This window comes from Xenopus tropicalis, chromosome 3 (genome assembly GCF_000004195.4).
Source record: "Xenopus tropicalis strain Nigerian chromosome 3, UCB_Xtro_10.0, whole genome shotgun sequence".
Classification (NCBI taxonomy): Eukaryota; Metazoa; Chordata; class Amphibia; order Anura; family Pipidae; genus Xenopus; species Xenopus tropicalis.
In genome coordinates, this window is record NC_030679.2 from 11,853,016 (window position 1) to 11,879,172 (window position 26,157).

The 26,157-nt window shown below is 43.6% G+C and overlaps 1 protein-coding gene across 1 annotated transcript in view; it reads left to right on the top strand.

The window, feature by feature from the left end:
• Window positions 1-26,157, top strand: part of cracr2a (calcium release activated channel regulator 2A) — a 99,162-nt gene that overhangs the window by 40,868 nt on the left and 32,137 nt on the right. Inside the window, exons 2-9 of the mRNA XM_031898109.1 lie at window positions 3,605-3,849; window positions 7,884-7,995; window positions 12,270-12,456; window positions 15,578-15,724; window positions 17,595-17,685; window positions 21,702-21,797; window positions 24,367-24,554; window positions 25,869-25,940. Coding sequence (XP_031753969.1) covers window positions 3,652-3,849; window positions 7,884-7,995; window positions 12,270-12,456; window positions 15,578-15,724; window positions 17,595-17,685; window positions 21,702-21,797; window positions 24,367-24,554; window positions 25,869-25,940 — 1,091 coding nt within the window. The 5' untranslated portion in view covers window positions 3,605-3,651. The remainder of the gene's footprint in view (window positions 1-3,604; window positions 3,850-7,883; window positions 7,996-12,269; window positions 12,457-15,577; window positions 15,725-17,594; window positions 17,686-21,701; window positions 21,798-24,366; window positions 24,555-25,868; window positions 25,941-26,157) is intronic.

Genomic DNA, 26,157 nt, shown 5'->3' on the forward strand with positions numbered 1-26,157 from the left:
TGGCACTCTGCAGCTCCAACCCGGCCCAAGGAAAGCCTCCCATAGGGCTCAATGGCACTCTGCAGCTCCAACCCGGCCCAAGGAAAGTCTCCCATAGGGCTCAATGGCACTCTGCAGCTGCAACCCGGCCCAAGGAAAGCCTCCCATAGGGCTCAATGGCACTCTGCAGTTCCAACCCGGCCCAAGGAAAGTCTCCCATAGGGCTCAATGGCACTCTGCAGCTCCAACCCAACCCAAGGAAAGCCTCCCATAGGGCTCAATGGCACTCTGCAGCTCCAACCTGGCCCAAGGAAAGTCTCCCATAGGGCTCAATGGCACTCTGCAGCTCCAACCTGGCCCAAGGAAAGTCTCCCATAGGGCTCAATGGCACTCTGCAGCTCCAACCCGCGGCCCAAGGAAAGTCTCCCATAGGGCTCAATGGCACTCTGCAGCTCCAACCCGGCCCAAGGAAAGTCTCCCATAGGGCTCAATGGCACTCTGCAGCTCCAACCCGGCCCAAGGAAAGTCTCCCATAGGGCTCAATGGCACTCTGCAGCTCCAAACGAAGTCACCATACCGAAGCTTGAATGAATTCCGAAATGGTTGTTGTGTTTGCGAAAAATATTACTTTTTTGTTAAAAGGTAACGAAAACCACGAAAAAGTCTTGCAATTTTAACGATATTATCGTGGTCATTACGAAAAGTTCTAAAAATTAGAAAAAAATGTGTTTTTCTTTTTTGGGAAAAAAAATCATCATTTCACGAATGGGCCCCTAAATGTGATCTTTTTTAAGCTCACATTAATGGGATCCATTATCCAGAAACCTCTTATCCAGAAAGCTCTGAAAAACGGGAAGGCCACATCCGATAGACTCCATTGTTATCAAATAATTTTAGAGATGTGCTGAATCCACAATTTTAGGATCCAGCGAAACCCTGAATCTTTTGCGGAAGATTCAGCCGAATACCGAAGTGAATCCTAATTTGTATATGCAATTTAGTATAATAATGGGCTAAACACAAAGTGCAAAGCATGTAGTTAAAAATGTTTAAAGAGTCGTATTTGCTTCGGCCAGAGGAATACATTTGTGTGAATCTGTATCCTGCTGAAAAAAGGCTGAATCTTGCCCGAATCCCAAACCACATCCTGGATTCGTGTATCCCATTCAAGTACCTTGAACTTGATCCCAACTAAGATATAATTACCCCTTATTGGGGGCAGAACAGCCCTATTGGGTTTAATTAATGGTTAAATGATTCCCTTTTCTCTGTAATAATAAAACAGTACCTGTACTTGATCCCAACTAAGATATAATTACCCCTTATTGGGGGCAGAACAGCCCTATTGGGTTTATTTAATGGTTAAATGATTCCCTTTTCTCTGTAATAATAAAACAGGACCTGTACTTGATCCCAACTAAGATATAATTACCCCTTATTGGGGCAGAACAGCCCTATTGGGTTTTTTTCATGGTTAAATGATTCCCTTTTCTCTGTAATAATAAAACAGTACCTGTACTTGATCCCAACTAAGATATAATTACCCCTTATTGGGGCAGAACAGCCCTATTGGGTTTATTTAATGGTTAAATGATTCCCTTTTCTCTGTAATAATAAAACAGTACCTGTACTTGATCCCAACTAAGATATAATTACCCCTTATTGGGGCAGAACAGCCCTATTGGGTTTATTTAATGGTTAAATGATTCCCTTTTCTCTGTAATAATAAAACAGTACCTTTACTTGATCCCAACTGATATATAATTAATCCTTATTGCATATTTACACCAATTGCTTTTTGGCTGTGACCCCCCATCCACTGCTTTGCAAGCCCTACAGGGACTCCCCACAGTTGGATGCCCTTGCCTTAGGGTCTTCAGTATACTAAATTACATTTGAATGATTTGATAAATGAGGGGAAGCAAAGGAAAGATTCTAGAAGCAGAGTTTAAGATGGATTAAAGGGGACAGAGGTGGGAAACTGTGTGGCTGGTTAGTATTAGTTTTTATTAGTCTTAGTGAGATAGTATGGTGGCATGAATGAGTGTCTCCTGAGTCATTTGAGAGAAAAAAGAATGGATCTTTACCATATTTTAAAAGAAATAATTGCAGGTTTTAACAGTCGGAACTTAAGCTGGCCATACACGGGCAGATCCGCTCGCTTGGCGATGTCGCCAAGCGAGCGGATCTTCACCCGATATCCCCCACTTACGGGTGGGCGATATCGGGGGGGCATGTAGGCGAATTCGATCGTTTGGCCCTGGGGTGGTGCAGTCGGTTCGGGGACCGCATCAACGTGTATGGCCACCTTTAGAAACTAAGAACTAAAATCAGACATTGAACCCAGGTCTTGAATTCTGAGCCAATATGCAGGGCCAGAGGCCTTGGTGATGGCATTTTGAATGTTGAATACATACCTCCCATTAACAATTACATGGCAACTTGCCCTGTTTAAACTGTGGTTCCCAACCTCCCTAATGCCGCGACCCTTTAATAAAGTTCCTCATGTTGTGGCGACCCCCAACCCTGTTTAAACTCCCACATCTCAAATGATGGAGATTTTTTTCATTTGATACTTTTCTTAATAAACATGCCTCTTATGTGGGTGAACTTAGTTTGGACGGGGCAAAATAATTGCTATTTTTTTACAGTTTTGATGATTTATAATGTTATTTCTAAATAGAATTCAATAAATTAAATAGTCAAACGCATTTACATGAAATAAAGGTGTAAGAGATGAAACTGAAATATGAAATATATCTAGAATATATATTTGTAGAGTGTAAGCTCTTTTGGGCAGGGCTCTCTTCACCTCCTGTATCGGTTATTGATTGCTTTATATGTTACTCTGTATGTCTCCTTGTAGATTGTAAGCTCTTTTGGGCAGGGCTCTCTTCCCCTCCTGTATCGGTTACTGATTGCTTTATATGTTACTCCTTGTAGATTGTAAGCTCTTTTGGGCAGGGCTCGCTTCACCTCTTGTATTGGTTATTGGTTGCTTTATATGTTACTCTGTATGTCTCCTTGTAGATTGTAAGCTCTTTTGGGCAGGGCTCTCTTCACCTCTCGTATTGGTTATTGGTTGCTTTATATGTTACTCTGTATGTCTCATTGTAGAGTGTAAGCTCTTTTGGGCAGGGCTCTCTTCACCTCTTGTATTGGTTATTGGTTGCTTTATATGTTACTCTGTATGTCTCCTTGTAGATTGTAAGCTCTTTTGGGCAGGGCTCTCTTCACCTCTTGTATCGGTTATTGATTGCTTTATATGTTACTCTGTATGGCCAATGTATGTAACCCATTTATTGTACAGCGCTGCGGGATATGTTGGCGCTTTATAAATAAATGTTAATAATAATAATAATATCCAGAAGACACTGTTCCTTTCCAGATGCTCAGTCATTACTGGAGGGACTCATTGCGTGCCTCTTTGTGCGCTAGTTGTGTTTGTTGTGTGCGCTTGTCCGGTTTGTTAACAAAACAGAATTAGGCAAGGATATTTTTTTTCAAAAAGCCCTTTTCTCTTCCTAGGCTTTGGTGGCTAATTAAGGAGGCGGTTGCTAAGTGATGGCGAGGCGCATCATTGAGAGTCTCTGATGCACTTTCTTTCATTACCTTCAACATACAGGTTGCTCACCGGGGTTGGAAACGTACAGAGGCACGGAGCACTGGACCATGGCATCTCTGACAAACACTACACCACTTCGAGGTGATCCACAAGATCATGGGAACTCAACTGCAGATGGTAATCCTCGGGGCAAGATGGCAGAAGAACAGGACACGGGACAGGACGGCATGTTGGGAAAAGCCCATGAGTTTTTTCAGATCTGTGACATCGAAGACAAAGGTTTCATTACACGAAGAGACATGCAGGTATTTCTGAATGTGCTCGTCAACTTCATTTTGATCTTGTTGGCCTGCCAACAATTTGAAGCTGTTTGATCAATCAGCAGTCATCAGTTTCAGCCACTAGTAAGCGCTAGTTTCAAAAATCAGATAACAAAATCTATTTTGGAACATTAATCAGATCATATATTATTATTATTATTATCATTATTATTATATATAACTTATTGAGATTTTGATTTAAAACATTTAGGTAAATATTTATTTTATAGAAATGTATTTAATGTTTGTATGTGACAATTATATGGCTATGAGCTGTACAGAATTTCTAATCAAAAACAGGAAATGTACAGGTATGGGACCCGTTATCCAGAATGCTCGGGACCTGGGGTTTTCCGGATAAGGGGTCTTTCCGTAATTTGGATCTCCATACCTTAAGTCTACTAAAAAATTTATAAAACACTAATTAAACCCAATAGGGCTGTTCTGCCCCCAATAAGGGTAATTATATCTTAGTTGGGATCAAGTACAGGTACTGTTTTATTATTACAGAGAAAAGGGAATCATTTAACCATTAAATAAACCTAATAGGGCTGTTCTGCCCCCAATAAGGGGTAATTATATCTTAGTTGGGATCAAGTACAGGTACTGTTTTATTATTACAGAGAAAAGGGAATCATTTAACCATTAAATAAACCCAATAGGGCTGTTCTGCCCCCAATAAGGGGTAATTATATCTTAGTTGGGATCAAGTACAGGTACTGTTTTATTATTACAGAGAAAAGGGAATCATTTAACCATTAAATAAACCCAATAGGGCTGTTCTGCCCACAATAAGGGGTAATTATATCTTAGTTGGGATCAAGTACATGTACTGTTTTATTATTACAGAGAAAAGGGAATCATTTAACCATTAAATAAACCCAATAGGGCTGTTCTGCCCCCAATAAGGGGTAATTATATCTTAGTTGGGATCAAGTACAGGTACTGTTTTATTATCACTGTACCAGTGCAGGAATGGCTGCCCCCGGGGCTACACAGCAGGGTATTTATATAAACTATAGTAGGGTTTCTGTAGCAAACACCCCAGCTGTACCAGTGCAGGAATGGCTGCCCCCGGGGCTACACAGCGGGGTATTTATATAAACTATAGTAGGGTTTCTGTAGCAAACACCCCAGCTGTACCAGTGCAGGAATGGCTGCCCCCGGGGCTACATAGCGGGGTATTTATATAAACTATAGTAGGGTTTCTGTAGCAAACACCCCAGCTGTACCAGTGCAGGAACGGCTGCCCCCGGGGCTACACAGCGGGGTATTTATATAAACTATAGTAGGGTTTCTGTAGCAAACACCCCAGCTGTACCAGTGCAGGAATGGCTGCCCCCGGGGCTACACAGAGGGGTATTTATATATACTATAGTAGGGTTTCTGTAGCAAACACCCCAGCTGTACCAGTGCAGGAACGGCTGCCCCCGGGGCTACACAGCGGGGTATTTATATAAACTATAGTAGGGTTTCTGTAGCAAACACCCCAGCTGTACCAGTGCAGGAACGGCTGCCCCCGGGGCTACACAGCGGGGTATTTATATAAACTATAGTAGGGTTTCTGTAGCAAACACCCCAGCTGTACCAGTGCAGGAACGGCTGCCCCCGGGGCTACACAGCGGGGTATTTATATAAACTATAGTAGGGTTTCTGTAGCAAACACCCCAGCTGTACCAGTGCAGGAATGGCTGCCCCCGGGGCTACACAGCGGGGTATTTATATAAACTATAGTAGGGTTTCTGTAGCAAACACCCCAGCTGTACCAGTGCAGGAACGGCTGCCCCTGGGGCTACACAGCGGGGTATTTATATAAACTATAGTAGGGTTTCTGTAGCAAACACCCCAGCTGTACCAGTGCAGGAACGGCTGCCCCCATAGCTACATAGCAGCTTATTTATATAAATTATAGTAGACTTTCTGAAGTAAACACACAACTTTTAGGGCTCTGGCACACGGGGAGATTAGTCGCCCGCGACAAATCTCCCTGTTCGCGGGCGAATAATCTCCCCGAGTTGCCATTAGTTGGCATCCCACCGGCGAACATGTAAGTCGCCGGTGGGATGGCTCACGTGGCGGCGCGTTTTGCCGAAATCGCCTGCGCAGTGTGTACCATCCCACCGGCGACTTACATGTTTGCCGGTGGCATGGTAGTTCGGGGAGATTAGTCGCCCGTGACAAGGGAGATTTGTCGCGGGCGACTAATCTCCCCGTGTGCCAGAGCCCTTACCAGTGCAGGGCAGCAGCACATTATATTTTAGTTAGTTTTTTACACTTTCATTTTTTGGTGTTACTGTTCCTTTAAAGCAGAAAAACAAGTTTAAATAGAGGCAGGGGGTGCAACATCTATTGTCTGCCACATACAATGCTGTTTTGGCACAAGTTAATAACACCTCAAAGCTCCAGTCATGGTAATACAATCAACACCGTACCATTATGAGATCCCTGACCCCATGCTGGTTATGATTATGCTGACTGAAGCAACATTCCAGGGTATTTATTCCAGAAAGAACTTGGTACAAGTCATTCTGAACTGAGAAAGCCAGATGGAAATAATACACAGCAAGTCCAGTTGATTTGACTTATTACTACAGATATACCATGACCTGGATGAATGAAAATCTTCACAAATGCACAACTCCAAATATTTTCAATCCTGTTTACCAGTGCAGTACCGCCGCTCCCTATACGCAGAGTACGCACTCTGCGTAGGGCACCAACTCCCAGGGGGGCACCCAGACAGTACCGCCGCTCCCTACGCAGAGTGCGCACTCTGCGCAACAACATACCCAGTCTTCGCCAGCGGCTCCTTCTCGCTTATGCCGCGGCAACAGGCCCTTTTATAAGGTTGCGCCCGTGCGTATGACGTCACACGTCAGTGACGAGGCGCAACCTTATAGAAGTGCCTGTTGCGCATAAGAGAGAAGGAGGCGCCGACGATCAACTGGTCTGTTGGGGGTACTTTCTGTGGGGGCAATTGGGGGCACTGTGCGGGCTGGCTACTGTCTATGGGGGGTAGTGTGTATGAGGCAATTGGGGGCACTGTTTATGGGGGAAATTTGGGGTACTTTGTATGGGGGCACTGTGTGTGGGGGCTACTGTCTATGGGGGGTACTGTGTATGAGGCAATTGGGGGCACTTTGTGTGGGGGCTACTGTCTATGGGGGGTACTGTGTATGAGGCAATTGGGGGCACTGTGTGTGGGGGCTACTGTCTATGGAGGAGGGTACTGTTTATGGGGGCAATTGGGGGTACTTTCTATGGGGGCAATTGGGGGCACTGTGTATGGGGGCTACTGTCTATGGGGGGTACTGTGTATGAGGCAATTGGGGGCACTGTGTGTGGGGGCTACTGTCTATGGAGGAGGGTACTGTTTATGGGGGCAATTGGAGGTACTTTCTATGGGGCACTGTGTGTGGGGTCTACTGTCTATGGGGGGTACTGTGTATGAGGCAATTGGGGGCACATTATGTGGGGGCTACTGTCTATGGGGGGTACTGTTTATGGGGGCAATTGGGGGCACTGTTTATGGGGGAAATTTGGGGTACTTTCTATGGGGGCAATTGGGGGCACTGTGTATGGGGGCTACTGTCTATGGGGGGTACTGTGTATGAGGCAATTGGGGGCACTGTGTGTGGGGGCTACTGTCTATGGAGGAGGGTACTGTTTATGGGGGCAATTGGGGGTACTTTCTATGGGGCACTGTGTGTGGGGTCTACTGTCTATGGGGGGTACTGTGTATGAGGCAATTGGGGGCACTTTGTGTGGGGGCTACTGTCTATGGGGGGTACTGTGTATGAGGCAATTGGGGGCACTTTGTGTGGGGGCTACTGTCTATGGGGGGTACTGTGTATGAGGCAATTGGGGGCACTTTGTGTGGGGGCTACTGTCTATGGGGGGTACTGTTTATGGGGGCAATTGGTTCTATTTTGTACCAGTGCTATCTGCTGTAGTCCAGCATCCTATGGATAAGTAGCAAAGCCACAGTGTTTAAATGAGTCTGAATCAATTTCTTTCAGAGGCTTCACGGTGAGCTTCCACTGAGCCTGGATGAACTGGAGAAGGTGTTTGATACTTTGGATGCTGATGGCAATGGCTATCTCACCTTGGAAGAATTCACTACAGGATTTAGTAAGTGATCTACAAACATTCAGATATCTGGACACTTCCAGGGGAAGTCACATTGGTCATATAAATACAAACATACTGCCAGGAAACCAAAAGTGACCATACATACACTGTTCCCTATAAGCTGTGTGGGCACAAAGACTTTTGTGTAAAAACACATAGGGGCCGATTCACTAAAGGTCGTTTAAACAAGCGCTATTTATAGCAGCGTTTTTCAACCACTGTTCTAGTGTGCCGCGAGATGCTGACTGGTGTGCCGTAGGCAGGGCCGCAATTTTTCCTTTCAATAAAATCCGGGCCCTGTCATTGGTTGCGCCCCGTGTGTACGGGTGACGTCAGTACGCACGGGGCGCAACGTTATAAAAGGGCCTGTGTGCGGTCGCGTGTAGGCAGAAGCGAAGAGGCGGCGCGCCTGAGGGATACGAAGATGCTGCTGAAGCCACCGGAGAAGCCGCCGAAGAGCAGAAGTAAAATGCTGCTGGGCACCAATGTATTAGGGGGGGCCATGGGGCACACTGACTTATGGGGGCACTGCTGCTGGGCACCAATGTACTAGGGGGGCTGGCTCTTGGCACCAATGTACTGGGGGGCACTGCTGCTGGGCACCAATGTACTAGGGGGGGCACTGCTCTTGGCACCAATGTACTAGGGGGGCACTGCTGCTGGGCACCAATGTACTAGGGGGGCACTGCTGCTGGGCACCAATGTACTAGGGGGGCACTGCTGCTGGGCACCAATGTACTAGGGGGGCACTGCTCTTGGCACCAATGTACTAGGGGGGCACTGCTGCTGGGCACAGAGTTAAATTTTTTAACATTTTCTAATGGTGGTGTGCCTCGTGATTTTTTTCATGAAACAAGTGTGCCTTTGCCCAAAAAAGGTTGAAAAACACTGATTTATAGGATGCGTTAAAAATGTTATCGCTTCTTATTTTTTGCGACTTAAAGCTCAATTCACTAAAAGGATAGGCGTCATAACTAAGAAGCGATGTTCTTTGCGTTATTTAACTCGCGATGAGCGTTTTTCTGGCGTTATTTCTCGCTGTGCGCGATATTATGCACGTAACCATTACTTTCAGAAAACTACTGTTCTGAAAATGCCCATTTCCCTGCAAACTGGCGGCTGCATCACTCTGGGGCCAACACAGACTTGAATAAATCCCACTGCAAAGTCCCTTATTGTGTTGCCAAAAGCTCACGAACCGCAATTTTCTTTAAAGGACAAGGAAAGTCAAAATGCTATATTCCTGGCTTGCCTAATGAAAGATTAACTGAGATATACATACTAGAACCTACATACTTGTTTTAGTGAAAGGCGCCGCCATCTTTAAAAAAGGATGCCCATACCCTTTCCCTCACCATCTCTACTGCGCATGCCTCCTCAACAAACCCCCCCCCCCCCCATCTGTGGCATATTCTGCTTTACACTGTGCAGAACCCAGTGCAGCCCTCCCCGCTCCGGTCTTGGTCCACCAGCACCACCCCTGCTCCGGTCTTGGTCCACCAGCACCCCCCCCCCCCGCTGCAGAACGCAGCCCCCCCCTCCACTCCAATTCCCGCTCTGGTCTTGGTCCCCCCTCGCTCCCCGCTGTTTACTGCTCCCCCTGCTCCCTCCTGTCCAGCTGTGGCATATTCTGTGCAGAACCCAGCGACACCCCCCCCCCCCCGCTCCACTCCAATTCCCGCTCCAGTCTTGGTCCACCAGCACCCCACCTGCTCCGGTCTTGGTCCACCAGCACAACCCCCTCCTCGCTCCCCGCTGATGACTGCTCCCTCCTGTCCGGCTGCGTCCTCCTGTAATGGCCACAGGTTCACCGCTGTAGAAAGGGGAGCGCGCCTGCTTGTTCTGAAGAGGGAAATGTGCACATGCACCGCGCCTGCTTGTTCTGAAGAGGGAAATGTGCACATGCACCGCGCCTGCTTGTTCTGAAGAGGGAAATGTGCACATGCACCGCGCCTGCTTGTTCTGAAGAGGGAAATGTGCACATGCACCGCCTACAGTCCTGGTCGTAGGGTCGTTGCAGGAGCAAGGCATTATGGGAATCTTCTTTACACAGCTCAGTGTTTTTTTTCCTATGAGGCTTCTGATCATCTGAGTGGGAGAAATATGGGGAGACTTAAGGGCACTATTGAGACAACTGAAGGTATGCCTGCAGCTTGGGATTAACTCTTTATTAGCCTTTCCTTCCCCTTTAAGTACCGCCTGCCCCAAGTAGGGGATAATATTCGTACAGACTAATGCGATATTTAGCACATTTAATGCTTTATATGCGTTTGTGAATCATGCGTTAGTATTATTTCTATTCGCTAATTAACGCAATGCGAAGTAAATAACGATTTTTTGCGCATTCGATATGCATCTTAACGCATGCGAAATGACTTTGATGAATCGGGACTTATTTTTAACACAAAAAAGCATGAGATAAGCGTTATCGACCTTTAGGGAATCGGCCCCATAATTTTGTATTGTGCAAAAAGGTTGGTCTCAAAACAAATCTTAGTTTGATCCAATTATCCGTTATAATAAGGAACTGAGCCATAAAACACTTCAGTAGTAAATGTTCCGCCTGAAGAGGAGTCTAGAACTTTTAGCCGTAAAGTTTGCCTGATTCAGAGCTGATATTTATGGGATAATAGGACCCATACGGCGCAGCACTAGGCTGTTACTTCGCTGCTAAGGCGTGAAATGTGTTGAGCTATAAGTCTTTGTGGGTCTGTTTCAGAAAAAATGATGCTTTAAGACCTGTATTGATGCTCAGGATATTTTGAGAACTGGAACAGAACATTCCTGATTTTACAGTGTATTAAATGTTGTGGAAAGAGAAAATGGTTACCGTAACATGAAACATAATTACCGGTTCCACTGATGATTTCAAGTAGAAATTTTGGATTAATGGAAATAAAAGACAATTATGAATAATATACGGTGCTGGTTTCCCTTTAGGTTAAACATTAACCCTATCTGTAACAATGGCCCCTTTATTGGAGCTCCCTATAGATCCTATCACTTCTCTGTCCGTGTGTGAAATGAAGGGTGGGCGTGTCCTAACGGTCCCTGCCAGAAGCACAGTAGGAGGGGGAGAGCCAATCACAGCCCTGCACTTACACAAGCAAAGACAGGCTTCAGTTCCCTATCAGGTCAGCCTAGCTGCTGATTAAAGATGTAGCGAACTGTTCGCCGGCGAACTAATTCGCGCGAACATCGGGTGTTTGCGAACGCGCAAGTTCGCGAACTTTCCGCGTACATTCGCAATTTGGGTTCGCCGCGTTTTTTTTTCGCTGCGTTTTTTCTCTGCGTTTTTTCTCAGCCTAAAAAACGCAGCACGACCACACATGGCGTATACTGGTACTGGTATAAGCAAATCCCGTTTCCATGGTGCCAATAGCGCAAAATAGCAAAAAACGCAGCGTATTTCCGCTAGGTCTGCCCGTTTTTACGCAACGCTTTTTCAACAAAGTATTTTTCAGAGAAATTTTTGCCCTTGATCCCCCTCCTGCATGCCCCTGTCCAGGTCGTGGCACCCTTTAAACAAATTTAAAATCAGTTTTCTGGCCAGAAATGGCTTTTCTAGGTTTTAAAGTTCGCCTTCCCATTGAAGTCTATGGAGTTCGCCTTCCCATTGAAGTCTATGGGGTTCGCCTTCCCATTGAAGTCTATGGGGTTCGCCTTCCCATTGAAGTCTATGGGGTTCGCCTTCCCATTGAAGTCTATGGGGTTCGCCTTCCCATTGAAGTCTATGGGGTTCGCCTTCCCATTGAAGTCTATGGGGTTCGCCTTCCCATTGAAGTCTATGGGGTTCGCCTTCCCATTGAAGTCTATGGGGTTCGCCTTCCCATTGAAGTCTATGGGGTTCGCCTTCCCATTGAAGTCTATGGGGTTCGCCTTCCCATTGAAGTCTATGGGGTTCGCCTTCCCATTGAAGTCTATGGGGTTCGCAAAGTTCGCGAATATTCACGCTTTTTGGCGTAAGTTCGCGAACGTGTTCGCTACATCCCTACTGCTGATTGGTTCCTATCCTACAGTGCAGTGTACGGAGGGCCGCCGGCTCCCCAGCTCATCCAGAGAATTCACCCAGCAGGAAGTGGAACAGATGGGCGGGGCTAGTGGGGTTTTGGTGGAATTTCTCAATAAATCAGTCAGAAACACAACATTTTTAAGCACAATCCTTCTATATCTAGAAGAGTATAATTCCCTGGTACATTCATAATTTTTATAGGATATGTCTGCTTTAATATTTCAATATTTTGGAATAAAGAAACACATGATTTCTATCTCAGGTCAGTTTCTCTTTGGAGAGAGAATTCCTACACATACATCAGCTGCAGAGGAGCCTCTGGAGGAACTGGAGATGGACAAAGAATATGAAATAAAGTGGGAGGAAGGCACTCACAAGCTTGAGGATGATGAAAACACTCACTTTTACAACCTAATTGACACGTTAGGAGCCAACAAGTTTTTAGAGGAGTAAGTAAATGGGTAAACTGCTCATTACAAGGCACCCACTGCCATTGCTTTAAGCACACTGTCATTCTTAGTTGGATATTGCTTGTTTTTCAAATTAAGTATTAACTATTCTTACAGGGCCATTATTATATATAATATCTTAGTTGGGATCAAGTACAGGTACTGTTTTATTATTACAGAGAAAAGGGAATCATTTAACCATTAAATAAACCCAATAGGGCTGTTCTGCCCCAATAAGGGGTTATTATATCTTAGTTGGGATCAAGTACAGGTACTGTTTTATTATTACAGAGAAAAGGGAATCATTTAACCATTAAATAAACCCAATAGGGCTGTTCTGCCCCCAATAAGGGGTAATTATATCTTAGTTGGGATCAAGTACAGGTACTGTTTTATTATTACAGAGAAAAGGGAATCATTTAACCATTAAATAAACCCAATAGGGCTGTTCTGCCCCAATAAGGGGTAATTATATCTTAGTTGGGATCAAGTACAGGTACTGTTTTATTATTACAGAGAAAAGGGAATCATTTAACCATGAAATAAACCCAATAGGGCTGTTTTGCCCCCAATAAGGGGTAATTATATCTTAGTTGGGATCAAGTACAGGTACTGTTTTATTATTACAGAGAAAAGGGAATCATTTAACCATGAAATAAACCCAATAGGGCTGTTCTGCCCCAATAAGGGGTAATTATATCTTAGTTGGGATCAAGTACAGGTACTGTTTTATTATTACAGAGAAAAGGGAATCAATTTAAAAAAATCTGAATTATTTGATTAAAATGGAGTCTATGGGAGATGGGTTTTCCGTAATTCAGAACTTTCTGGATACCCGTATTTAAGTAAACAGTAGACAAATTGGCAGACTGCATTCAGTTTTTGTACTTTGCACCCTGCTTTCCCAGTTCTTTGTTGGGAGGTACCATTTTATTTATTTGTGTTTTACTTGAACCCAGGTTAATCATCCCTGCCTGGTCCCCATGAATACAGCACCACCAAACACAGGCAGAACAAAATTATTATTATTATTAACATTTATTTATAAAGCGCCAACATATTCCGCAGCGCTGTACAATAAGTGGGTTTCATACATTGGACATACAGAGTAACATATAAAGCAATCAGTAACCGATACAAGAGGTGAAGAGAGCCCTGCCCAAAAGAGCTTACACTCTACAAGGACAAAATGCTTCTACCTTGTAATTGTGGCCATTCAGAAAATTAATTCCTCAGGGGACAGCTGTACTTTACTTTTAAAAAGCAAATGAGCTTCATTATTATCCATTAAAAGATGTCACAATATGTACAATTCACATATTTAATAGACTGCAGCTACTGAAATGAAGTATAGAAAATCTTGACATAATGAAACAGTGGGAAATAAGTGCAGAGGCCAGCAACAGCGTCATTAAACCCCAATCCATTAGAACACTTTTATATTTGTTATAATGCACTGTAATTTGGATGTTCTAGAGAAAATAATTGCATCTAGATACACAATGTTTTGGCTAAAGGCAAAGTAAGCCTCAGCTGAAAACTATTCTTTTTTTTTTGGAATGCACCCACATAATGGTTTGCCCTGGATAACATAAGATATATTGTGAAATTATAGTGGTGCTTTTATGGATAAAGTTAGTTGAAACCTTGTTCCTCTTAGTTAATACAATAGTAAAAAGGAATTATAATTGCATACTTAAAATCAGTTAACTTTTAGCATGTTATGCACTTTTCCCAAGGGGGGGTGGGGGCAGGTTCCTATGTAGTAACAGATTTCTACCATATGGTTATAGTCTATAGTCATGTATTTTAAGGGATAATGTACCCCCTACTGTAAATGATAAGGATATTAGCAGTCACTGAGGGGTTCTGTGCCCATATAAAGGCACAAGGCTGCAGGCTGAGTTATACAGGGAACTCTGAGTATCACTCATGTATTATAAGGGATAATGTACCCCCTACTGTAAATGATAAGGATATTAGCCGTCACTGAGGGGTTCTGTGCCCATATAAAGGCACAAGGCTGCAGGCTGAGTTATACAGGGAACTCTGAGTATCACTCATGTATTATAAGGGATAATGTACCCCCTACTGTAAATGATAAGGATATTAGCCGTCACTGAGGGGTTCTGTGCCCCCCATATAAAGGCACAAGGCTGCAGGCTGAGTTATACAGGGAACTCTGAGTATCACTCATGTATTATAAGGGATAATGTACCCCCTACTGTAAATGATAAGGATATTAGCAGTCACTGAGGGGTTCTGTGCCCATATAAAGGCACAAGGCTGCAGGCTGAGTTATACAGGGAACTCTGAGTATCACTCGTGTATTATAAGGGATAATGTACCCCCTACTGTAAATGATAAGGATATTAGCAGTCACTGAGGGGTTCTGTGCCCATATAAAGGCACAAGGCTGCAGGCTGAGTTATACAGGGAACTCTGAGTATCACTCATGTATTATAAGGGGTAATGTACCCCCTACGTTAAATGATAAGGATATTAGCAGTCACTAAGGGGTTCTGTGCCCATATAAAGGCACAAGGCTGCAGGCTGAGCTATACAGGGAACTCTGAGTATCACTCATGTATTATAAGGGATAATGTACCCCCTACTGTAAATGATAAGGATATTAGCAGTCACTGAGGGGTTCTGTGCCCATATAAAGGCACAAGGCTGCAGGCTGAGTTATACAGGGAACTCTGAGTATCACTCATGTATTATAAGGGATAATGTACCCCCTACTGTAAATGATAAGGATATTAGCAGTCACTGAGGGGTTCTGTGCCCATATAAAGGCACAAGGCTGCAGGCTGAGTTATACAGGGAACTCTGAGTATCACTCATGTATTATAAGGGATAATGTACCCCCTACTGAAAGTTGCTTTGATTGTATTTAATTACACAAAAAAGAGTTTTAGGGGCACTGCTGTGTATTTTATGGTCTGTATGTGAAGAGCTCATCTTTGTATTCAGATATGATATACAGTATATTCCTTTTGCTTTTATATTTGTATAATTGTGGCCTTTTAGAGCTGACCCATAGTGCAAGGAACCACATGACTCTGCCTCAATAAAATGATTTGGGGATAGCGTTACATTGCTGCTCATTTTGTTTCAGTGAAAACCACATAAAAAAGCTGTGGATGGAGCTAAGGAAAGACGAGCCTCATCTGCTGACGAGTTTTGAAGAATTCCTAATCAGAATATTCTCCCAGCTTCAAGAAGCCAACGCAGAGAAGAATGAAATGGAATGTGCCCTGAAGAAGTGAGAGACAACATTTTATTTATTGCTTTACTTTATAACAGGGAATTACTGAAAACAACCCTAGGAGCTTCTGTGTATATATTTATTAGTGAGGGGGCAGGTGGAAGGCAGTGTTCAGGGCAGCACTGTGCATAAATATAGCACTACTTGTGCCACGATATATGGGGTAACCTCCCTTTCTAATACCCAGTGAGGGAATTAATATTTTTTATTTTTTATAGTAATAACTTTTGGGGGAAAATTTACTAGAACTAGAATTTTTCTGGCCTTGAAACTTGTATAAGCCTGACTTGGTATTTTTTCGAATAAAACACGATCATTCTTGCATTTATTAAATGTAGCGATAATGTTGGTAGGGTCGAACGAAAATATCCAGTTAATTGTCCAGAAATCACATCCAATCATTTCCATGAATCCTCTTTATTTTTACCAAACAGGAATTGCTCCAGCAGCCATTTTAGGAGCATTGGCACTCAAAACAATAATGTGTTTAAGGTTCACTTGAAACTGGGTAAACTAGAAAATAATGATGGGATTAATTTCCCCTTGAAACTGGGTAAACTAGAAAGCAATGATGGGATTAATTTCCCCTTGAAAGTGTGTGAAATAGAAAGCAATGATGGGATTAACTTCCCCTTGAAAGTGTGTGAAATAGAAAGCAATGATTGGATTAACTTCCCCTTGAAAGTGTGTGAAATAGAAAGCAATGATTGGATTAACTTCCCCTTGAAAGTGTGTGAAATAGAAAGCAATGATTGGATTAACTTCCCCTTGAAAGTGTGTCAAATACAAAACAATGATTGGATTAACTTGCCCTTGAAAGTGTGTGAAATAAAAAGCAATGATGGGATTAATTTCCCCTTGAAAGTGTGTGAAATAGAAAGCAATGATGGGATTAACTTCCCCTTGAAAGTGTGTGAAATAGAAAGCAATGATGGGATTAATTTCCCCTTGAAAGTGTGTGAAATAGAAAGCAATGATGGGATTAACTTCCCCTTGAAAGTGTGTGAAATAGAAAGCAATGATTGGATTAACTTCCCCTTGAAAGTGTGTCAAATACAAAACAATGATTGGATTAACTTGCCCTTGAAAGTGTGTGAAATAAACAGCAATGATGGGATTAACTCCCCCTTGAAAGTGTGTGAAATAGAAAGCAATGATGGGATTAACTCCCCCTTGAAAGTGTGTGAAATAGAAAGCAATGATGGGATTAATTTCCCCTTGAAAGTGTGTGAAATAGAAAGCAATGATGGGATTAATTTCCCCTTGAAAGTGTGTGAAATAGAAAATAATGATGGGATTAACTCCCCCTTGAAAGTGTGTGAAATAAAAAGCAATGATAGGATTAACTTCCCCTTGAAAGTGCGTGAAATACAAAACAATGATTGGATTAATTTAACTTGAAAGTGTGTGAAATAAACAGCAATGATGGGATTAACTTCCCCTTGAAAGTGTGTGAAATAGAAAATAATGATGGGATTAACTCCCCCTTGAAAGTGTGTGAAATAGAAAATAATGATGGGATTAACTTCCCCTTGAAAGTGTGTGAAATAGAAAATAACGATGGGATTAACTTCCCCTTGAAAGTGTGTGAAATAAAAAGCAATGATGGGATTAATTTCCCCTTGAAAGTGTGTGAAATAGAAAGCAATGATTGGATTAACTTCCCCTTGAAAGTGTGTGAAATAGAAAGCAATGATGGGATTAACTTCCCCTTGAAAGTGTGTGAAATAGAAAACAATGATGGGATTAACTAAGCCCTAGTTCCAGCCTTGGTTATTCCTTGTTATTATTTATATATATGACAAATATCTAAATGTTATGTATGAAAAGTACTGAATAGAAATATTTGTAAATTTCCTTTCCACAGAAAAATTGCAAACTACGACGATGAAATACAGAATTTATATGAAGAGATGGAACAGCAAATAAAGACAGAGAAGGAACAGTTTCTCCTGCAAGTAAGTGGTACTAATGCCTTAATTGCCACGATTAGATGATAAAAGACCCCATTGATTTATGTGAAGGATCTGACATTCAGTTTGAGCTCTTGGTTTGGCTTATTTGGCGCTGATGTGCAATACAGTAGTGGTACCTGGAAGCCATCGCTAAGGTTAACCCCCTTTTGATCATAATAAGGTTACAGGTACGGAGACTTAGCCTTATTTTAAAGACTAATATCAGTCAAATAAGTGGTCAACTCCAAATTGAGTTATTATGGTAGAGCAGTACTTCTCAGCCTCCCTAATGCCGCGAGCCTTTAATACAGTTCCTCATGTTGTGGTGACCCCCAACCATAATATTATTCCTAAGCCCATCGGAAATATGTGTTTTCCAATGGTCTTAGGTGACCACAAAGGCCCGGGCCTAGGGCGGCAAACATTTAGGGGCGGCATGCCACCCCGCCGCACCGAAGTTCTGCTCCCATACGGAGCACAAATGCGCATGCGTGCGCTGGGGGGGGGGTGTTAGGCGGTGAGTTGCAAACGCGCATGCGCAGGGGGCGGCTGAGCAGGGTGGCCTCCGGGCACTCGGATTTGAAATCCGGCGCTGCCTGTGAAAGGGTTGTTCCACCCCTAAATGGGTCCCGACCCACAGGTTGAGAACTGCTGGGGTAGAAGAGATTTATCACCAATGGCAAATCTGTGCTATCACGGGCTTCTCTAAATGCCTTTTTTCCTGTACTCAGATGTAAAAGACTTTACATTGGGCAATCCTCCGCTATTGCCTTCTTGCACCTTTTTCAGCAGATAGAGAGTGTTTTACTTGCGGCAATCCACAAAAGGGAAAGGCATTTATGGGAGATTTGTTGCCAGCAGGTAGCACAGATTTTTCCACTGGTGACAATCCTACCCCTGTGCCACAGAGAAGTTTTATTTGCTTTTGGGCTTAATGATAATAAAGTGGGTATGGCCGTCAAGATGGGTGAAATTTGCTAAATATTCTAGCAATTCCATTTTTTTGGGGGGGGGGGGTGGTTTGTGTCTCCTTTTTTACTATTAAATCTTGAAGCCACACATAAAGCAGAGGTTGTGTGTTGCTAGCTGGAGTTTGTATCCTACAGAAGAACTTACTGGAGCTGCCTCTAACTGAGTAGTAATAGTAGATCCTGCAAATAATTATATCATTGTCATCATGTCAATACCCATAGTTCCCTGGGGTTATATGGTCCTTGTTAAACCAACGTTTAGGTCTTCGTGTAAGCTTTTATCAGCCCACTCCATGATTAATGATAATTCCCCCCTTTTATTTTGTTATCCTTTACTTTAATAGGGCAGTGATCCCCAACCAGTGGCTCAAGGGCAACATGTTGCTCCCCAACCCCTTGGATGTTGCTCCCAGCCTCAAAGCAGGTGCTTATTTTTTAATTTCTGGCTTGGAGGCAAGTTTTTGTTGTATAAAAACCAAGTATAATGCCAATCAGAGCCTCCTGCCAGTCCACATAGGGCAGTGATCCCCAAAACCAGTGGCTCGGGGCCAACATGTTGTTCCCCAACCCCTTGGATGTTGCTCTCAGTGCCCCCAAACCAGGGAGTTATTTTTGAATTCCTGACTTGGGGGCAAGTTTTGGTTGAATAAAAACAAGATTTCCTACCAAATAAAGCCCCCTGTAAGCTGATAGGGTGCATAGAGGCTGCCTAATAGCCAATCACAGCCCTTATTTGGCTCCTCCATGAACGTTTATGGTGCTTGTGTTGCTCTCCAAGTCTTTTTACATTTGATTGTGGCTCATGAGTAAGAAAGGTTGGGGACCCCTGACATAGGGGCTATTAAGTAGCCAATTATAGCTCTTATTTGCACCCCCAAGAACTTTTCCCATGCTTGTGTTGCTTCCCAACACTTTTTTCCATTTAAATGTGGCTCATGAGTATAAAAGGTTGGGGATCCCTGATATAGTGCAACATGTTTTACACTTGTTCTTCATTCACCTCCCACCCCAGAGTAACTTACAGTCCCTATCACATTCGCACAAACTACGGTCAGTTTTAGTATCTGGCGTGTGGGAGGAAACCAGAGTACTCAGCGGAAACCCCCACAGACACAGAGAGAACATACAGACTCCTCTCAGATAGATAATAGTGCTGTTTATTTACTGTAAATAAGTGCTTGAAGTTTTGGCTTCTTTCGATCTGAAAACATTCATTTTTAGAAAAATATTTCCATTATTTTTCTTACAAATGATGTTACTGAATATGCCATAAACAGAGTGACTGCCTAATGCATTTGTACAGCAGCGTGTGGGTGAAAGAGATTAATGGAGCACTTTGAGCATTTTTTTAGAAAAGCATCTTAATTGAGTCTTTGTACAAAAATAAACTTCAGACACTTAAAGAATAACATCTAATAGGCAACTCTTGTCAATGGCTTAGCAACAAATGATGCATTGGGCAACACTGAATTAAGAGAAGGGATATAAGTATTATAATGCTCGAATGTAAAAAAATAAATTCATAGATAATTAAATAATTTACCTAGGGTGCAAGTTACATAGTTAGTTACATAGTTACATAGGGTTGAAAAAAGACCAGTGTCCATCAAGTTCAACCCATCCAAGTAAACCCAGCACACCTAACCCACACCTACCAATCTATACACTCACATACATAAACTATATATACAAACATTAATACTAACTGTAGGTATTAGTATCACAAACTGTGCTTTCAAGAACCCATCCAGGCCCCTCTTATAGGCACTAACAGAATCTGCCATTACCGCATCACTAGGAAGGGCATTCCCCAACCTCACTGCCCTCCCCGTGAGGAACCCCCTACGCTGCTTCAAATGGAAGCTCCGTTCCTCTAATCTAAAGGGGGGGCCTCTGGTGCGCTGATTGTTTTTATGGGAAAAAGGAACCCCCCTATCTGCCTATAATCCCCTCTAATGTACTTGTACAGAGTAATCATGTCCCCTCGCAAGCGCCTCTTTTCCAGAGAAAACAACACCAACCCTGACAGTCTAACCTCATAGTTTAACCCTTCCATCCCCTTTACCAGTTTAGTTGCAGTCTCTGCACTCTCTCCAGCTCATTAATATCCTTCTTAAGGACTGGAGCCCAAAACTGCCCCCCATACTCAAGGTGAGGCCTTACCAGGGACCTATAAAGGGGCAAAATTATGTTTCATCCCTTGAGTCAATGCCCTTTTTTATACAAGACAGCACCAGGCCTTGTTTCTGGTGTGGCTTTTTCAATAGCTTCTTCCAAGATATAATGGCTTCCTTAATAGCTTTTTGTTAGTTTAAATGGATTCTTAAATAGCTTTTTGTTAGTTTAAATGGATTCTTAAATAGCTTCTTTAAACATCTTTGAGGTCCAAAAAGAAAGTTCATAGATATATGAAATAGCTGCTCATTCTTCCACAGAACCATAATTATAATCTTGGATAGAAAATAAGTGCTTATATATAGACTGTAAGCTCTACGGGGCAGGGACCTCCATCCTCTTGTGTCTTTGGCTCTTATCTTATTGCAACTATGGGGCATAAATATCTCCGGTGATGTTGCCCATAGCAACCAATCAGCACCAATCTACAAGTTAGAAATCAAAGCAAAGACCTAATTGGTTGCTACAGGCAACATCACCGGTGATATTTATCTCCATTCTTAGTAAACACACCCCATATCTTTAATTTATTTGTATTTATTGTAATATTTATCTATTATTATCTTAATAACTCCCTGTTTGTATTAATGCATTCTACTGTACAGCGCTGTGTACATAAGTAGCGCTTTATAACTATATACATACATAAGTGCTTAAACAAAATATCACCCTAATTCACATTCAGCTAAAAGGCATTGTATCCAAATCTCACTCTAACTTGCCTTCAGGCTGGACCCCCTGCCCCTAGTTAACGCACTGGGTTACTCCGGAGGGGGGGACCTTAATTAGTTTGTGTTTATAGATAGAGGCAAAAACTGTTTTTGTGGGTATGTACCTTTATAATAGTGTTATATTTCCTGTTGTTCTCCACAGGACACAGAACGATATCAGTCACGCAGCAAAGACATGGAACAAAGGCTTCAGTCCAAAGAACATGAGTTGGACCAGCTGGTTCATAAGCAGAAGAGGGTATGTCCGTATTAACCAACATCTTTTGATGTCTACCCATAAATAAATTTGCCTTTAATTTGTTCCCCCTATTGTTATTTAATATCTCCGAGGCACTAATCTTCCTAACAAAAGCCTTTGATGTGGCCCAAAATAAAGCAGTGATAATAATGAGTCACGGCGTTGTGCATGGATTTATGGAATCCCGATGAGCGGGGCCACTGTGTTTGGTGAGGTGTAAGTGCGGCTCTTCAGGTAGATAAGTGGGGATCTTAGATCTGAAGACTAAATGAACAGGACAAACAGGCAACATGAATACCAGTAAATGTGCACAGCTCTGACTAATAAGTGCATCTATTCAGTTATGGGGTACTTCTGAGCTGCTTTTCTTGCTTTTATCATTCTGGGTGCACTTGGAAAGGGAAGATGGATAACATATTAACCCTCCCTTAGCCCCAAGCCTCTTACCTGCTCCATTTACACGTCACCAGTCAAAAGTCATTTTTTTCAGCCAGCTGCAGGTAACTGTGAAAGCAAAAATTTGATTGGTCACTGTGGATTAGTACCCCAGTGCAGAATTGACCAGTGCTGATCATTGCCCCCTGCCATAGGAAACATTTAATGCAGGGCAGAAAGTGATCCTGCATTCAGACTGATGCCAGTAACACAATGGGGCCGATTCACTAAAGGTCGATGACGCTTATCGCGTGCTTTTTTGCGTTAAAAAGCATGCGATAATTAAGTCCCGATTCATCAAAGTCATTTCGCATCGGGTTTATTCTCGCATAGATATAATACTAACGCATGATTCACAAACACATATGAAGCGTTAAACGCGCTAAATATGGCATTAGTCTGTGCAAAGATTAACCCCTACTTGGGGCAGGTGGTAATTATAGAAAAGTACAGTTCATGAGCTTTTGGCAACACAATAAGGACTTTGCAGTGGGATTTATAACAGTAGTATTCCGAAAGTAATGGTTAGGTGTGTAATATTGTGCGCTAATATCACATGCAGCGGGAAATTACGCACGTGGCGGAAAATAACGTAAGAAAAATGCTCATCATGAGTTAAATAACGCAAAGAACATTGCGTCTTAATTATGACGCCTATCCTTATCGAGCGTTGTCACAAAAAATAAGTGATAAAATGTTTAACGCATGCTATAAATATCGCTTGTTTTATCGCCCTTTAGTGAATCAACCCCAATATGTTACACAAACCCCAATAACTCAGGGAACAGGCAGAAGGTCAGCATGAAGCTCACAGAATATTGGAGTAGGCAGTCATTCAAGTGACCGTCTGGCTTGGAGGTTGCTAAAACACAAGCTAAGAAAAGGTTTCTGAAATTTCCTCAATTTTCTTGCTGGGAATGTTTGGGGTTGAAGCTGATGTCTTTAGCAGAAATGTCTCCGCTGTTCCTCAGCTTCAACCCCAAACATTCCCAGCAAGAAAATTGAGGAAATGTTACCTATCTACATTTTAGAGCTTTCTTTCTGATGCCAGTTGCCTACTGATGGTCTGGGCTGGCAAACTGGGAATTCTGGCAAATGTCAGGGGGGCTGAAGTAAGATGCCGTAGACCAGGGCTCCCCAACCTTTCTTACTCGTGAGCCACAGTCAAATGTAAAAAGACTTGGAGAGCAACACAAGCACCATAAAAGTTCATGGAGGAGCCAAATAAGGGATGTGATTGGCTATTAGGCAGCCTCTATGCACACTATCAGCTTACAGGGGGCTTTATTTGGTAGGAAATCTTGTTTTTATTCAACCAAAACTGGCCATTAAGTCAGAAATTCAAAACTAACTCCCTGGTTTGGGTGGACTAAAGGTGCCCATACACCTACAGATCTGATGTCGCCAAGTGAGCGGATCTTCTCCCGATATCCCCCACCTACGGGTGGGCGATATCGGGAGAATCCAGGCTAATTCAATCCCCAAGGCCAAACGATCAAATTAGAACAACGGGTATAGGCAAAGTCGGTCAGGGGACCGCATCAACAAGCCGATGTGGTCCCCGATCGGACTAGATTTTTTTAACCTGCCTGATCGAGATCTGGCCGATTTCAGGCCAAATATCGGTCGGGCAGGCCCGTCGGTAGTCCCCATACACGGGCCGATTAGTTGCCAAATCAGCAGCTAGAATCGGCCCGTGTATGGGGACCTTAAGAGCAACATGCAAGGGGTTGATGAGCAACATGTTGCCCCCGAGCCACTGGTTGGGGATCACTGCCGTAGACAGTCACTATTTATTGGGCTGGTGAGAGTCCAGTTGGGGTTTGTGTGCACTCGAAATGCCGGGCCTAGTTGGAAGCTTAGTCCAGGCCTGCAAATATCTTATGGAAGTGGAAATGCATTATTATGGATCACTAAAACCCTTTTTAGCAGGGAGAGCCATGGGAGGGGGGCAGTTAGTACAATTGTGAGGGTCCTGTCAATACCTGGGTCCTGTAAAATGATATTTAGTGCTACTGAGTGTATCACAAAGAGCCCCAGATCTTCCCCTACTCTGTAACTATACACAGTAATTCAGCGAAGCACCAAGTTGTGTTTCAGAGGCCTAACTCTAACATATTTTCTTATTTTATAGCTTGAAAAGCAATGTAAGGACCTTAACAATGACAAGTATGAAACAAAAGCTGAAAATGAAAAACTCAAGACCTCCAATAAAGAAATGCGGAGAGAACTCGAGAGGACAACTCAGGAGCTGGTAACTGCCCAGGGGCAGCTGAGGATTCTACAGGAGGCAGCCTCCCAACTCAATGAAGAAAGAGAAATGTATGTCCCTGATATCTGTATTAAAGGGCACAAATAGTGTGTTGCCTACTATATAATGTAGCCATAAGTAATATATGGTGCCCTATTGAAATATGGCTAAATAGTACAAAAATTACACATTTTTTGAAGCTTCTCTGGCCCTGGTCCAGGGTTGGACTGGGGGGTGAAGGGCCCACTGGGACTCCTGTCCCAGGGGCCCTGCAGGTGCCCCCTGCCAGACGCGTCCCCTAACCCCCTCCGCAGGGGCCCCCCTAACCTCCCCTCGCAGGGCCCCCACCTGAGTGCGTAAATGTGACTCGTCAGGGGAGGAGCGGTCGGGAGGGGGAGCACCAGTAAGGGTCGGGTCTGGGCCGCCGGGGCCCACAAGAGCCGGGGCCCACCGGGATTTTTCCCGGTGTCCCGGCGGCCCAGTCCGACCCTGTCCTGGTCTGTATTATAAATGTCCTAATTATGCCTCCCCAAAATGATACAGGGTCGGACTGGGCTGCCGATACACCGGAAAAAATCCCGGTGGGCCCCGGCGGCCCAGACCCAACCCTTGCTGGCGCTCCCTTTGCCCGACCTTTCCTCCCCTGACGCGTTAAATTTACGCGCACTCAGGGGAGGACATTGGGTGGGGGCCCCTGCGGGAGGGTTAGGAGACGCGTCCGACGGGGGCACCTGCAGGGCCTCTGGAGTGGGAGCCCCGGTGGGCCCTGCACACCCCCAGTCCGACCCTGATATGATAACAGTAGCCAGCCCAAAACTGAATATAGAGACTTGCCTACAGCCTATGAATACAATGCTGCCTGTGCTCGGCAGTGCTTTATTCATGAGCAGTGCTGAGAAAGTAAATATATTTTTCCCTGTCCCTTAACTTGCACTTAATTCAGATGCACAGCTTTGGAAGTGCCGGCTGCCATCTGCACTATGTGCCAGTTTTTCTATCCAGCACGATGTGCAGAGTGTAGCCAGATCTGGGACGGAAGTGCTTTTTCCTACATGTTCACATTTTGTGGTCACTTTTGTGGCCACATTAAAAAGGCCTCTCAATGTTTCCCCCCGTTGGAGCTTGGGCTGCTGCCAGGCACAGTGTCTTTTCTCCTCTAGTACCTAACATAGGGAAATAAGTGTGCAGTTATGGCTTGCTGCTATTATACCGCAATTTAACAGTGCATATAGTGCTGGTAAGGGGCTCAGTGCTAGAAACAGTAGCATAACTAGGGGACCCCAGCCTGGGTGCAGAAAACATGTTGCTCATTGGACAATTGGGGAATGACTCTAGAATTAATTGGATTAAATAAATGAAATCCAGATGTCTTTCTTGATTTCTAGGGAAGTTTACAGAGTAACTGAGAGTTTGCAACGAGAAAGAACAGCTCTACTGAGACAGCTCGATCTCCTAAGGTAAATGTTGAGGCTACCACATTGTCGCTATTTTATTGACCACCCTAGCAGGTTGTTGGGCAAGGAAAATGAGAGGAATCATTGTTATTTAAAGAGATAATAAAAAAAAATACAAATACAAGAGTATTGTAGAAATGATACCTATATTGGCTAACAATAGAAATACATTGCAAGCTTTTGGCGCGCTAAGGCCCCTTCATCAGGCAAAATACAAATG